This window comes from Halichoerus grypus, chromosome 13, assembly GCF_964656455.1.
Source record: "Halichoerus grypus chromosome 13, mHalGry1.hap1.1, whole genome shotgun sequence".
NCBI classification, from domain to species: Eukaryota; Metazoa; Chordata; class Mammalia; order Carnivora; family Phocidae; genus Halichoerus; species Halichoerus grypus.
This window is the reverse complement of record NC_135724.1, coordinates 80082391-80098028: the sequence shown is the minus strand read 5'-3', so window position 1 is coordinate 80098028 and position 15638 is coordinate 80082391. Positions and strand designations below refer to the sequence as shown.

The 15638-nt window shown below is 44.1% G+C and overlaps 1 protein-coding gene across 1 annotated transcript in view; it reads right to left on the bottom strand.

The window, feature by feature from the left end:
• CIT (citron rho-interacting serine/threonine kinase) overlaps positions 1 to 15638 on the bottom strand; it is a 161943-nt gene that overhangs the window by 61708 nt on the left and 84597 nt on the right. The window contains exons 15-21 of the mRNA XM_078060910.1: positions 15053 to 15106; positions 12526 to 12666; positions 10624 to 10749; positions 7192 to 7287; positions 2851 to 2967; positions 1798 to 1907; positions 567 to 741 (exon numbers count right to left, since the gene is read on the bottom strand). Of these exons, the coding sequence (XP_077917036.1) occupies positions 567 to 741; positions 1798 to 1907; positions 2851 to 2967; positions 7192 to 7287; positions 10624 to 10749; positions 12526 to 12666; positions 15053 to 15106 (819 nt within the window). The remainder of the gene's footprint in view (positions 1 to 566; positions 742 to 1797; positions 1908 to 2850; positions 2968 to 7191; positions 7288 to 10623; positions 10750 to 12525; positions 12667 to 15052; positions 15107 to 15638) is intronic.

Below are 15638 nucleotides of genomic sequence, written 5' to 3'. Positions count from 1 at the left end.
CTCAACGGGCCTGCGACTAAATGTGCTGCATTTTCCTCCCCAAAACTTGGCTGCCCTTCCCAGCTTCCCTATGTCTCTGAAGAGAACCACCTTCCATTAAAATTGAGATTTGTCTTTTCCTCTCCCACTGGCACCTGGAGACCCCGAGCCACTGCCTTGAGCAGGCCACGCGATGGCCCCGGGCACTAAACCCCGAGCATGGACTCAGGCAGGTGACCCTCGCTAAAGCAGGATGGCAGAGGAATCACTCTGCCCCCCAGTTTGACAAATGCACCAAGGTACATAATCCTCACGTGACCCCGGGAGGGAGAGCCATCGTCATGGCCATTTAGCCAATGAGGAAACGGAAGCAGAGAGAAAGTGGGCTGCCCAAGGTCACAGAACTCACAAGAAATGGAAGTGGAATCCTAGCCCAGATCAGGGTGGCCTGGGTGGCCCGCTCTGCACTCTTCACCACCATGCACAGTGCCTCTTGGGTATATGCTAACTGATGCTTGACACCTGGAAGGTGTTGGGGGCTCCCGACCCCCAGCAAATCCTCCTGGGAGAGGGCCCCTCACGCTCACCTCCCTCAACCTTGTCTCCAGCTCCAGCAGCCGATTCTTGTCACTGTGGTCTTGGTGGCTGATTTTCTCCAGCTGTTCCTCCAGCTTCCGGTTCTGGGCCTCCAGCTTCCCCGCCTGTGTCTCCAGGTAGAACTTCTGTTGCCTGAGCTCAGAAATCATCTCTTCCTGGGCCTTCCTGGTGGGGGTGGTCGGGGGAGCCAAGCGAAATCACAGTCTCATCAGAGGTGAGCACATTCCCTCAGCAGGCCGGACAGAAAGAGAATGAGAGGTGTGTCTTGGTAAGTGGGCATGCTCATTCCCAGGTTGGCTCTGTCCTGACCCGGCCTCGTGTGCCTGATCCCAGAATGGGGACCTGGGACCCGTTCAGTCCTCACTGTTCAGAGGCCCTTGTCTATGGGATTCAGGAAGGTCAAGGGGAATGCAAGAGACACTAACATTTCCCTCCTAAGGTAGACCTTTTTTGTTTTTGTTTTTGTTTTTTAGTCTGTCCAAGGGCAGAAAGGGGCCTCTGCAGAGTACAAACAGGAGTGCCCCACCCGCTCCCGGAGGCAGGCCCTGGAAGAAAGAGCAATGAGGGGAAGGAATGCTATTCCCTCCACTTCTCCATAGACCTTGCTCACCTCCCCACCAGACTGCTCACAAGTATCAGAAACTGGAATGACTCAAAGACCAAAAAGCAGCCTACTGAGCTGCTTTAAGTGAAAACGGGAATGTTTTAGAAGATCTCTGAGGAGGGGTACCTAAGGGGGGGGGGAGGGGGGAATCCCAGGGATGGTCATTCTTTGGGGGAGAAGATTAAGATCCAAGCGCTCCTAGAACATGGGGAGTCCTTGCAAACCTCATGCACCTGGGCCTAACAACAACAGCAGGACGGATGGCCCAACGAGGCACACACAAGATCACATCCAGCTAATCACAGGAGGCATGTCTGGGGAACAAGGCCCAAAGCTCTCCAAAAGCTAACTATAAATAGCCTTCATTAGAGAGAGCAAAGCCCTCTGTCATCTGATGGCAATTTGAAGCATTTAAGAAAACCCAGCTCCAAAGAAAGGGCATGGCAGAATGAGACCACTTAAGAGAGGGCAAAATTACACAGGTAGAACAGGGTCTGGAACAAACTACAGAAGTAATTAAATCTGCTCTGGCTTCATCAGACAGAAGAATGAAGTTTCTGCCCCAGGAGAGAAGACCAATGTGTAACCATGCACGCAGGTGGAATGTGAATACTTACATGTTCCTCTGGGTAAAAAGACTGCTGTTTGCCGCAAGTTTGTTGGCTTCTGAGAGTTCCACAATCCTCTGTTCCAGGGATCTGATCTTGGAATCCATAGCATTGATCATCTGAAACACAAGCAGGGACTCTGACGCCTCACACACAGTTCTACCAGTGTGAGGGTAATGTGGGCCGTCGGGCCAGGGTCCAAGGCTCCCCTTGAAATGCAGGCTATCTGACCAGAGGTAACAGGGGAGCCAACTGCTCTGTACCCTCAGGGTCACAGGTCTTACTGCCCAGACAATGGCACTCAGTGGTTTTCTCAGAGATTACACGTCCCCGCACTACCTAACCACACGGAAGGACCAACTTAGGAACACAACATTCTGTGAGTAAGCAGGCCTCATTAAACCCCCGTGTCATCTGCATGTGGCCTGGGCCTGCCGGAGCTTCTAACTTGAATCTGCAAACTCGTGTTTCTCATCACCCATGGGGCTGTCATTTCACTACCGTCTTAGATTCTCTACATCAAAGTTTTCCCAACCTAATAAATCATAAGAATCGGGGAGGCAGCAGGGGGAAGGTGCTGATTAAAAAATACATTTCCTAGGACCCTCCCTTGGAGATTCTGAGGTACAGAGTCCCTGTGGGGTCTGAGACCATGGGTGGATGAACAAGCACCACAGGTGAACCTTATGAGCAGAAAGTTTCTGAAACCCGTACATGGGTTAGAAAGGCAAGAAGCGAGGGCAGAGAAAGGAGGGCCATAAGGAAGACATAGGGCCACTGGCCATTTTGTCAGGTAGCGTTGTGAAGGGCAACGTTGATGGCAGACCAGCATGAGTCGTTAAAGAAGAGCATGAAAGGCAAAATTGGCCACCCTGAGCCACCACCCCCACTGCGTTTAGGAGATGAAGGGGTTGCAGAGAGTTTGCTGTAGGCAACAAACTCCACAGGATTAAACAGGAAGAATAATTCATCAGCTGGAATGGACGCTCCTTGGGTGTGTGATTCCGGGCACGTTTCACAAACCCTCCTTGGAAAACTGGCGTTGTGATTCCTTATACCTACCGCCTTTTGCTCGCTGAGAATTTTGCCCTTCTCATGGGCCTCCTCTTCGTGTCTCTGCATCAGATTCTCCAGAGTCTCTTTATCGGCCAGGTCTTTCTTTATCTGGTTGTCCAACACCTACGAGAAACAAAAGAAGTTAGTGTCCTGAGTAGCAAAGCTGAGCGGGGAAGACTAACTAGGGGCTCTTGGGAAAAGCGGAAGAAGCGGTGAAGAGGCCAAGAAAACTCTGGGGCAAAGAGATGGACTGGGAGTCTGCTTATGAGCCAGGATGAGGGTAAGAAGTCAAGCCTGACCATCCAATGGCAAGTAACCAGCGGACTTGAACTAAGAATTTATTTTAAAATCAGCAACCAAAAAGAGGTATATATCCTCAGTGGAAGTAGACTCCAAATGAGAGAAAAAAGATCTGTCCCCAGATCTTACAATGTGCAGATGCTACCTGGGGGCAACTTTATCGTAGTCAATGCACCAGTTTTCAGAACACTGCTCGCTCTTAATCTGTACAGCATTAATCTAGGTATCTCCAAGGCCATGTACAGAGGGACAGAAAGCTGAAGACCAAGGACGTCTGTGCGACCAAGGCTGATGTTCGGAAACAGGGACAAGAGGATTCTGCCCACCAATAAAGCAGATGGAGAGTCAATAGTTTGAAAAGACAACATAAAAGACAGAGTAAAAAAAAAAAGTGCCTTTTTCCTCCTCCGTTCTTTCTTCTGATCTGGCTGGGAAACAAAAAAAAAAAAGGCACTGGAAAGAGAAACCTTTTCCCAGGGGAAGAGAAATCATGTGTTCTCAGTGCCGAGAACACCACTGCAAGCACCTACTGTTCCCAAGGGGAAAAAAATAAAACAGTAATGGTGTCACCATCCACCAGCTTGATCTAATGTTCTGCAAGGCACACACAGCCCTACCAGTTGCCAAAACAACAAGTGAGAAAGAAAGACAGAGGGGAAAAAAAGGAAGACAACATCATAACTTGCCCGAGCCTTTGAGCACAATCCTGTGTTTCTCATCACAGAGAATCCACTCTGCCTTTTCTGAATGACACAACTGCTTCTGATACTGGGAAGAAGCTGAAAGAACTGGGGTCACAGAGGGGATTGAAATCTGCCTTTCCCACAATGTCTACTGTGAAGGGACCTTCGTGGCTCATGGGGACATGAGCTCCTAAAAGGAGCCAGTCAGCAGGGAAGGGGTTCACATGACAGAGAGAGGAAAGAACAGATCTCAAAGAGGGCTTTAAACTAGAACTGACTGATGAAAAAAATAGATTGGGAGTCTGTGGAGAAGAACAAAAGGTGGAGGACAGGTCAAGGGAGGAGGGGAGAAGCTCAACAGGAGAAGTGGCCCATTCTCTAGGATGTTGGGGTTGATTCTAAAATTACAAACAAGAAAAGGACAGAATCTAGGGTATGACCATGATTATTACTAAAATGGCCCTAGAGAGGCTGGAACAGGAAGCACAAGGCAAGACAGGCTAAAAAGAAATGGTTTCATAAAGATTCCAGTAGGGAAGACAGAAGAAAACAGGTCTTTCCATAACATTCCCTAGGATCTAAAAAACAAAGTTCTTTCCATCTAGAAGGCTATGGAGACCACCCAGTACCTGGACCAGGTATGCTCCTCTGTATGGGGTGCTAAGGCAACGAAACACATTTTCAGGGTGACTCAGGCTCAAAATAAAACCTCAACTTTGGGCCATGATGGAGCCCAGTAAGAGGTAGAGAGGAACAGGCCTCTATCAAAAACGCACACACCTCGACTTTGATAGGGTTAAACTGGCAGAAGGACGAACAAGAAAAGAGATGCATGGAAGGGAAGCAAGGAACTTGAAATGAGAGAACCATTATAGACATTTACATCAATTTAAGAGAGAACACAGCTTTCAGACAGGAAAGTCAATATACTCACCCAAATTACAGAATTAATTTTATGAATGGCTATTTTCATCGTGCAAAGGTGTCAGTGGACTACTGCATACATTCTCGTAATGTGCTGGAAGTTGGTTTATTCCAAAGATAAAAATTGGGAAGCCAGTAAGAAATCAGATCAAAAGGATTTGTATATAAAGTTTAAAATACACTGAGTAGGGGGTCACACTACAACACTTTGAAGTCACTTCTGAGTTATTTTTCTGTATTTTTCTTCATGAAGAATAACCAAAAGTAACACCAGGGGTTAAAAAACAAACAAAACAAACAAACAAACGAAAAACGAAGGTACCAGGGTGGTGAGGATGATGATGCTGTGCTCTGTGGGCATATACATGTTTGGTTCTCCAAAAAAGGAACAGAAAATACCAACAAAATCTATTAACAGGATCATCACAAAAATTAAAAGCCTCCTTCATTGTCTGATTTGGAAGGGGAAGATAATATTTAAGATGTAATGACCAATATCTGATTCTCAGGAACACAAGAACTGAGTTAAAGGCTTGGTACAAAGTCATAATGAAAATGTGATGTGATTTGAAAAGGAAATAGATAAGCTGGCATTTTTTCTGATTGCTGAATTTATTAATAATAACTGAATTGAAATTATAATTTCAATAATCGAAATAATAATTGAATTTAATATTTTATACAACGGGCTAGATTATTTAGGCCAACTCTTCTATGGGAAATGATTTAAAATGCTAGATAAAATATAGAAAACATTGTCCCAAAAATTGGCAAGAGACTAAGAAATTAGAAACTAAAATTCTAAGTGACAGCAGAAACCTAGAGAGTTAAGATGAACACAAAGCTATTTTTAACTTGAGGCATTTGCTGAACCAAATAAACTTGAACTTCATTTTTAATAGCCTCAAAGGGTAAGAAGACCGAAAAGTCTAAGCCCAGGGCCACCCCCGAAGGGAGTACACATTTCCATTCAATGCCTCAAAGAATTCCCATTAATAATTTTCTAAGGAAAATGAGCAGCTGACCAAGGACACAAGAAGACAGGCACCGTGAGGGGCGCCTGGGTGGCTCAGTCAGTTATGCCTCTGCCTTCAGCTCAGGTCATGATCCCAGGGTCCTGGGCTCAAGCCCTGCGTCAGGGTCCCTGCTCAGCGGAGAGCCTGCTTCTCCCTCTCCCTCTGCCTGCAGCTCTGCCTACTTGTGCTCTCTATCTCACTGTCAAGTAAATAAATAAAACCTTATTAAAAAAAGAAGAAGACGACAGGCACTGTGAAGAACAACAAAGAGAAACAACAGAGCAGAAACAGACCTTCAGATACATCAGATACTGGAATTATCAGATAAAGAACATAAAACAACTATGCTAATGTGTTTAAAGAAATAAAAGACAAGCTTAAAAATGAATGCAGGAAATAGAAAATTATTGTCTTAAATAATCTACTAAACTTGGGAAGGAGCCAAATAAAATGTCTAGAAACCAGAAATACAGTAACTGAAATTTAAAACTCACTGGATGGATTTAACAGCAGATTTGACAGGTAAGAATCAGTAAAGTGGAAAATCAGTCAGAACTTACCCCCCATGTGCTTCGAGAGATAAAGAAATGGAAAATATGAAAAAAATCGCACATGATGCCTACTCACACCCTCAAAAAGGAAGAAGGAAGGAAAAGGGACAATATTTGAGATATAGCGACCAATAATTTTCCAGAATTGATAAAAGATACCAATATATTTTAAAGTCCTGTATATCTCGAGCAAGATAAATAATCAATCTGAATTTAGATACATCATAGTAAAACTTTAGAAAATTAAAGACCGAGCAAAATTTTAAAAGCAGCCAAACAAAAAAGAGCGATGATTTTCAAAGAAAGCAACGGTTAGACCGACAGCTGACTTCTCATTAGCAATAATGAAAGTCAAAAGACAATGGAGTGATACCTTCAAAGGGTGTCATAACAAATAACTGTCAACCCCAAATTCTATCCCCAGGCAGAACACCTTTCAAGAATGAGTGTGAAATAAAGATACTTTCAGACACACGGGACCGGGACCTTGTCACCAGCAGGTCTTCGCTAAGGAAAGTCCTCAGGGATATACTTTAAACAAAAGGAAAATGTTCAGGTCTGAGATGCAGGAAGGAAATTAAAGCAAAGAATGGTGAGTCTGTGGCTAAATCTAAATCATCATGGACTGAATGACAGTGGGGCGAAAAATACATTAAAGACAGAACTGAGATTAATAATTAAAAAAAATTTTTTTTTTTTTTAACATCCCCCACATGGGTTAACACCCCAAAACCTCCCACCATGGCCTGAGGACAGCATTTACCCCAAACAGGCCTTGGGTCTAGCAAGAAGGAGCCCAAAGTGCCCAGGAAGAGAGAGAAGCTAGGTCATGCCAGAGGAAGAATGCTGGGGAAGATCAGAAAGTGTGTTTACTTTAATTTTTTCCTCGTAGTGCTGTTCTTTCTGTTTCAGGTGCACCTCTAGGTGCTGGGCTGAGACCTGGGCCTCACGGTGCTTCTCCTCCAGCTCCTGGACACAAAGGAACAGACGGTCAGGTGTGCAAAGGGAAAGACATAGCTCAGGTGTGTTAGACATTCACGGGAAACATGACTTTGGCATTGGCACCACAAGCAACAGGCACATGTTCCTTCATGACTAGCCCTAAGGCTCTTGGGAAGGAAACCACCACCGATCCTTGGCCCTGGGGTTTCCAGGTCCAAGTATTCACACACATACACACACAGCTGGTGGGCTGGGATCAGAACACTGTCAGTGTGACAGGTCAAACAAAGGCAGCTCTTCATCTGTGCACAGAGAAAGGACAGTCACAAGGCAACATTTAAAAATTTAGTGCAGCACAAAGCCCCTGCCCACTGCCTTGAGCCCCAGGCCATTTTCACTGTCATAACAGCCTTAAATGAAAAGAAGTAATTTTAATTTCTTTTAAATTTCAAGTTATTTTATTATGATAAAAAAATATTTTGTGTTTTCCTGATTATCAACAGGATTGCTCACCCTAGCTATGGAAAGAAAGGTAATGTTACAATTCAAACACTTTGAGGTTTGAATGATTTTTGTTTTAACTGATTGGTGTGTAGAGAATGTGAACATCTGGAGATGTTCATATGATATCATGTTTATAGGCTACAATGCTAATGGGAACAAAGTAGAAATAAAATACAGTGATAATAATGACCCAAATATGTATGCATATATATTAAAGATGGGAAGAGAATTTGGAGTGATATAAATAGTTCAGACTTAACATTCCCTTCGTTCTAAGATTTCTGCTTTTAAACAAAATTGTTATTCATTTGAAAATTATACCAATTCATTTGCCAGTGTATTATAAACTGATCTTATAAAAGGCAGCATTCAATCCACTGAAACATTCTCTAAATGCAGATTTCTGCATCCACATTAATTCTTATGAATCTGGACCCATTAGTTAATTACTAATATCAAAAGTCATTACCCCAAGTTTTCATCTCTTCACAGTTATGAAATTTTTCCTTGAAGTAGAAGTAATTATGAGAATTTTGAAGAATGAGGAAATTATACAGGATATGTCCTTAAAATGGGGGGGAAAATAGTTTCAGATTCACATGCACATAAAATGTTACTGATTAAGCTTTTGAAATTCTAAAGCCTACAAGCATTGACTTTGCTTTGGGGGCCAGTAAAGTGTTCAATTTTAAGACCAGGTGCACAAGATCTATTGCCATCTAACAGATGTGATCTTGAAAAGTTGAATGTAAACAGGATTTTAATTAATAAAAACATACTTTAAGGGCTTTATGTGCACTAAAGGATCTCCTGCAATGACTTCTTTCATTAAAGCAAAAGACTTTGCTATAATGAGAACCTCAATTTCCTGTTTTAAAAAGGTCTTATCAGAATAGCAAATATTTTAAAGCAAATGACATTTGGGGATCTGTTTCCAAGCATCATCATTATATGGCAGTAGTAAGGACCCCCTCTGCCCACGTCCTGGGTACTTCACAGTCTAAGCACAGGTTTCTTGAGCAAAAGGCACTTTCCATAAATAAAGTCACAACCACAAAGGTAGTCAGGCAGGTGGCAAGATACTCTCAAACAAAGAAATCTGTTTACTTTTTCTTTATGTTAGAAATCGCTTGATAATCATCTTGTCTGAGTTTCGGTCCTCCTAAGAGAGCACAGGAATGGAAAGCAGAGTCTAAAAACAGGTCAAAAACTCAGATCCCTGAACCTGACGACTTGAAAACCCGATTTCTGGTCTCTATGTGAATGGGAGTTTACAACACAGAATCCAAGAAGGTAGAACTCTCTACTCCTACATTTTAATAGCAAGTGAATCTTTGGAAAAGCAGATATTCTAAATCTGACTTCTTGGTGGTTTGGCATTTTTTGTTGTTGTTGTCATTTTTGTAAAACGTTATCTTTTCTATGTATTGGATCAAACTCTTCAGTCCTGTTATGCAAACATTGTTGTTCGCTGCTACATTTCCAGCTCCTAGAACAGTGCTTGGCACATAGTAGAAGCTCATTAAATATTTGTTGAATGAATGAATGAACACATCACCATTAAACAGAGAAACACTTTGCAACTACAGGAGACTTAACCACTTTGTTTGCACCAAGCAAGGGACAGCGGTGGTGGGATCTCGGTAGGATCTAATTTTACTCACGATAAAATTCACACACTTGACAATCGCCAAGAGAAACTTTGATGATGGAACAAGAGAACAGAAAGGGTAGACTAACAGTCACATTTGCCTTGGTGTGCAGACGTATATACGAAGACTGTGTGTTAAAGCAAAACAGTTCAACCAATTTCTCTTTCACCTGTTCGCTCAAGAGCATCCATATCTTCGTGAATATATGCAAACATAGACAGGTAAAGTTTTGAAGGGTTTGGGGGCTTTTTTTTGGTTTTGGTATTAACGATAGGCCGATAAATTGGCCATTCTTGAGTTCATATAGTTGCAGGTGACCCACTTTCCAGAAGTGATGCAGAGACACAGAGAGAGACACACTGCCCTGCTCACCGCCTCGCCTCCTTATGGTGGAAAGGAACAGTCCAGGGTCTCTCCTAGGGGCAGAGTGGAGGGGGCTATGAACAGATTCCATGTCAACGCTAAGACTCCCAAACGTGGCACACATTCCTGGCTTTGGGACTGAGATCCAAGGACAGTCCTTTAAAAGTTCACCTGCCTGGGACAAAACCTCACCACATCTGTGAGTAGCACCCAAGCTGGCTTTCCTTGATGAAGTTAATTTGGTCACCAGAGCCGGAAACAGAATCATGATGGTTTACAAACCTAAAAAAAGACCTGCTACATCTAAGGAAATTAAGGGGGAAAAATAATACTAATAACCAACTGTAGCAGAGAGAGTGAGTGGGTGAACACAGATCTATGACAAATACTACTCTGTGAAAAACAACCCTGCATGACTAATTTCTTTCTTCTCCAAAAGCAAAAATCTGGGTTTTGGTTTTAAGGGTCTAAATCCCCACTGTTTTGCAAATTGCCATTGCAAAGTTAACAGCCATACAAAACTCTGCTGACAGAAGTACGTCAATGCTCCTGTAAAAACGTATCGGAAATGACAGAGGACGCACGTTCATGTTTTAAAATGTCAGGCGGTAGCAAACAGAGCGGAAAAATAATATTTACGGATCTGTTACCGGTGCCGAGACGTCCAACATTTGGTTATTCGTGCTATCCTAGCATGGGGGCAGACACTGAAGCCACTTCTCTCCATTCACCTACTCGGTGACACCTCCCCTGGGTGACGGCGTTCCGTTCCTCTTTTCACCCCCTTCCCTCTGCGACCTCTAACCTGTTGTCTTTTAACTTTTCAGCCTTTGTTCCTGCTCACCAGAATTTTATCAGCCATCTGCTGGATCTGTTGGGATTTTGTCTGGATGTCATCCTTCAGTCTGTTTTCTCTACGCTCCATGGTCTCTAGCCTCTTTACCTTGTTCTCCAGAGAATGGCGGCGTTCCTGTAGATCATGAATCAATCAGAGAGTTTTAATGGAGTAACTGCTACGGGCTTGGCGCCTGCACCGAGGGAGAGCGCCCTCGCGAAGCATACGCGCAAGGCAGGAAGAGAAGTCTCAGGCACCCGAAGCAACGGTGAGGAAAAGAAGATTCTAGAATCCAAGTACTTGGTTGTGTTGGGTTATAAGAGTGCATTCATTCATTCAAATATTTACCAAGCACCTACTATCTGCAAAGTATCACACTAGGCATCACAGAAAATATGGAGAGGAAGCCGACAGAATTCCTGCCCTTGGAAAAGATAAGACAAACACAAAGAAACATAATATAGGTTAAGACGGGGGAGGTTGCAGGCAGGAGAGAGGCCTTTTCACTGAACGAGCTCAGGGGAGAAGTCACAGAGATGTGAGCTTTGGAGGGCGCTGGGATACCCAGGCTGGCGTGGGGAGAGCGGAAGGGAGGGTGGAGGGCCCTTCAGACGAAGGCAGATGCATTAGCACAAATATGGAGGGGGTAGGGAGCCGGTGAGGCCCCAGGTGAAGCCTCCAGTGGCTAGGGCATAAGATGCATTAGGGGACAGAGTAGGAGAGAAGGTAAAAGGGAGCACTAGTGGGTCGAATGGCTCAGAGTTTCACGTACCAAGTTCAGGGGTGCACGTAAGACACAGGGAAGCTTTGAAAGCTCTGGGATGGGCCAGGGGGTGCTGATGAGCCTTGTGTTGAGGCCCGTGAGTCTTACATTGAATGAGCCAATGGGCAGGAAGGGAAGATGGAAAGTGGAGGGCCCTGAAATGACTAAATGTGCTCAACTAAGGGGAAGAAGGCCTGGACCGTGAGGAGGCCCACAGAAATGGCAAGCAGGAGTGAACGGGGGAGACAGCGGGGCTGGATTTCTAGGACTGAGCGGCTCACTGAATGGCAGGGAGCGAGGAGAACAGACGATGTCAAGGTTTCAAGCCTGGGGTGACCAGATGAGTGATGGTGGCCCTGACTGGCATGAGGAGATTAAGAAGGGAGCCCTGCTCATGAGGGAAGACACGGAGTTCATTCTAGATGTGATGCACCAGCCGGGACCGGGGCAGGGGAAAGCAGAGAGCCTGGGGCGGGGAGGGGGGGGAGGTGTAAATCAACTACGATCTGTTTATTCTCTGGGACAATCACCAAGGCGGCAGGGGAGGTGGAGGGGAAAGGGGGAAGTTTTACTTTTGATTCTCCATTCTTCAGTACTGTTCAAGTTTTTTACAACGAGAAGACACTCATGTGTTTCCTGTATAATTATATCAAATATTTCAGCAACAACAACAACAACAAAGAATTCGAGGGAGAGAAGAGGCCCAAAATACCGGCCCCGGGGGGGGGGGGGGCGGGCATCGACACACAGGTAACAGCTGAAGCCTTGAAAGGTAACGTTATTAACTCTGTGGGGAGGAGGCAAGGAAAAACAGGGGCGTGGAGAGAAGAAAAAGAGAAACTGAGGGAGAGCATTACAGTTCATCTACTGAAACGTAAATCTTCCCAGGTTCGTGAGGCCAGAGGAAAAGGAACAGAAAGGCAACACACTTATCAGGACATCTTTCTACTTGAAGCTGCTGTGACCAGTCTTTTCTTCCCCTTTGGGGAAAACGTTGCCAAGCCTCTCAGGTTTCAAAGGGACTGGCAGAAGGGACAGTGGTTCTGCAGTGTCTTCTCCTTGGCACGGCCCAAAGCTGGTCGGCTGCTCATGGGCAGCCACGCCGGGACCCGGGCTCAGTCCACCACGGGCTGAGGACCCCTGCTCACCTCGGCCTCCACCAGCTTCTTTTTTATGCCTTCAGAGGAGTCCTCCCGGTTCTGCAGCTTCTCCAGCTCGCGCTCGGCTCGCTCCTTCGCCTGGCGGATATTCTGCAGCAGTTCGGTGGCCTCTGTGCTGGCTTTTACAGCCTACCCGGGGAGAAGGTACAGGAGACAGATGGCCAAAGTCATTCACATGAAAAGATAGTGACGATCTCCTCAACAGGGAAAAGTCAGGCAATACTAAGTATATATGTACCAGATCCATTTTCAAAACCCATTTAACATTCACTTTATTCTGCATTTCCTCTCCACTAAAGTGCACTTATATATATATTTTAACATCACTGAATTTGGAATGCATCTTACAGTTAAAATGGACAGCAATTTTTCCTTCTTGGGGGTGCACAGATACAGTGCATCTGATAATCATTAGTATCTTAGATTCAATGCAACATAGTAAATGCAAACAGAAAGGCCTAGCAGGACTTACCTACCCAGGTGTGAATGTGTTTACCCTCAGTTTCTTCTTATTTAATTATCTCATTTGCTCATTTTCCTATGGGGAATCTGTACTACTTTTATTTAAAAAAGGATAAAAACTGTCAGCTTTCCTTCAACCTATCAAAGCCTACAACAACCATAGAGTTCCCTGGTAATTCACAAATCTGTGCTTAAAAAGAAAAAAAAAACAGCTAAACCTTTTGAAGTTAATTTTCACTTGGGTCTTATCTATACTGAAGCTCTTATAGCATCATAGCAAAGATCTGAGGGTAAGAAACCAACAATCTCACACTTATTTGCTTTGAATTATAATTTTTAAAAAGTCAAAACTTCAAGAAAACTTCATCTTTGAGATCAGCACTGTCCAACACGGGAGCCACTGGCCACAGGTGGCCCTTGAGCACTTGCAATGTGGCTGGTGTGGCTGGAAAATTAATTTTTAATGTAACTTACGTTTGATTCATTTAAAAACTGAAACAGTGTGAATGTTTTACTATCAACACAACGCTGCAACGATATTTTGGCTCTATCAGATTAAATAAACTGTATCATTCAAATAACTTCACCTGTTTCTTTTTGCCTGTTTAACGTGGCTACTAGAAGATTTAAAATTACACCAGAAGCTGACACTTGTGACTTGCATCATACTTCCGCTGGAGAACACAGTTCTAGATAGAAACGTGAATCCTCAGACAAATGTCTAGCTGAAAGAGGGCGGTAGAGGCTTTCATTAGTGATCTCCAGGATCAGTGAGACGGGGACGGATGAACGGATGAACAAAATGTGGTCTGTCTACACAATGGAATATCACGCAGTCTTTAAAAAGAAGGAAACCCTGTCACACGCTACAACATGGATGAACCTCAAGGACATTATGCTAAACGAAGTAAGCCAGTCATGAAAGAACAAATACTCTATAATGCTACTCATTTGAAGTCTCTAAAGTAGTCCATATCACAGAAACAGAACACAGAAAGGTGGTTTACCAAGGGCTAGGGGGAGGAAGGAAGGAAAATTAGCAGGTCAAGAGTTTTAGTCTTGCCAGATGAAAAAGTTCTAGAGATCCACTGCGCAGCGATGTGAGCATACTTAACACTACCAAACTCTATACTTAAAATGGTTAAGATGGTAGGGGTGCCTGGGTGGCTCAGTCGCTTAAGCAGCCGACTCTTGGTTTCAGCGCAGATCATAATCTCATGGGTTGTGAGATCAAGCCCCGAATCAGGCTCCACACTCAGCAGGAGTCTCCTTAAAGAGTCTCTCCCTCTGCCCCTCCCCCAACTTGCACACACAGCACAGATGCACACACTCTTTCTTTCTCAAATAAATAAATCTTTTTTTAAAAAATGGTCAAGATGGTAAATTTAATGTTATGTGTTTTTCACCACAACTTTAAAAAAACAAACAAAAAAAAAAGAGTAAATGAGAAGAGCCTCTATTAAACCAGGCCAGGAAACACATGGACATTCTTGCTGTGATGGGCATGTCTCAGAACCACATCCATTCTGGACCATGCATTAGCATTTCCAGCGTTCAGCCAAGGGGAGGGTCATTAAACCAACTGCACAGGATGCTATAAACCAAACCCACCCCCTCCCCCACCCAGAGATGACTCCCCAGCTCCCCCAGTCTTCCAATGGGCAGGAAGGCTGCCCACGGTTTCTCACTGAAAGCCGTCTGGGTCATGAACAACCCCTGCTCCTCTTACAAATGTGCAAAACGGGGAGCCTGGCCCCCTGAAGGGAGAGAAGCTGGCCTCTTGGCCTCTTGGGTTCCTGTCATAGTATAATTAGAACTTTTTCTTGAGAGTCTCACGCAGCTTGAGTTTTTAAAAATAAACACTGCTGACATGTCTCAAAAGGAAAAACTATATTCAGAACTCTGATATTTCAGGTAATAGCTCACTCGCCCTTCATTTTCCTTGGTGCTGGCTGACTAGTTCCGTCTCTTTCATCTTTTGGGTTCCAGGACAAGGCAAAGAAAAGTATTTGGAAATGAGGGGCAAGTTCCCAAAAAATCACCTCGGGCTTACCTTTTCCAGCTTCTCTTGGAGCTCCTGAATTTTGAGCTGTTGCTCAGCATTGATCTATAATTAAAATTCCAGGAAATAAAGCAAAAGGTAAATTGGCATGAATGTCTTGCTACATTTAGTGCAGTGCTATTGTCTGAAGGTTTCTGTGGGGTCTTTTTGTTCTGTTTTCCAGCCCCTACTAATGGAGAGGAAGAACAGAGGCCTATCAGAGAAGTCTTTGAATGTCCCAAGGAAAATCTCCATGCTACTTCCCTAGAACCAGCAACACACAAATGGCAAGAGAATCATAGTTGCCCAGTGCCTTAAGACTACAGAAATTTTCACCTATGTTTTTACTAGGTGTCTTGGTTTGTATGTTACTGTGATCAGGCATGACAAAAAATGAGGTGTCTTTTATCCCTTTTAGAACCACAGCTAAAGCTAAATGTGGTTGCCCAGAGATTGACCATCAAAATAAACCTGGAAGAGAGTTCTCTATCCATTGCAAGAGTATTCTTAACCAATGACTAGCCATGGAGAGTAACATTTAAAAGATTATCAGGGCACCTGGGTGGCTCAGTAAGTTAAGTGTCCAACTCTTGATTTT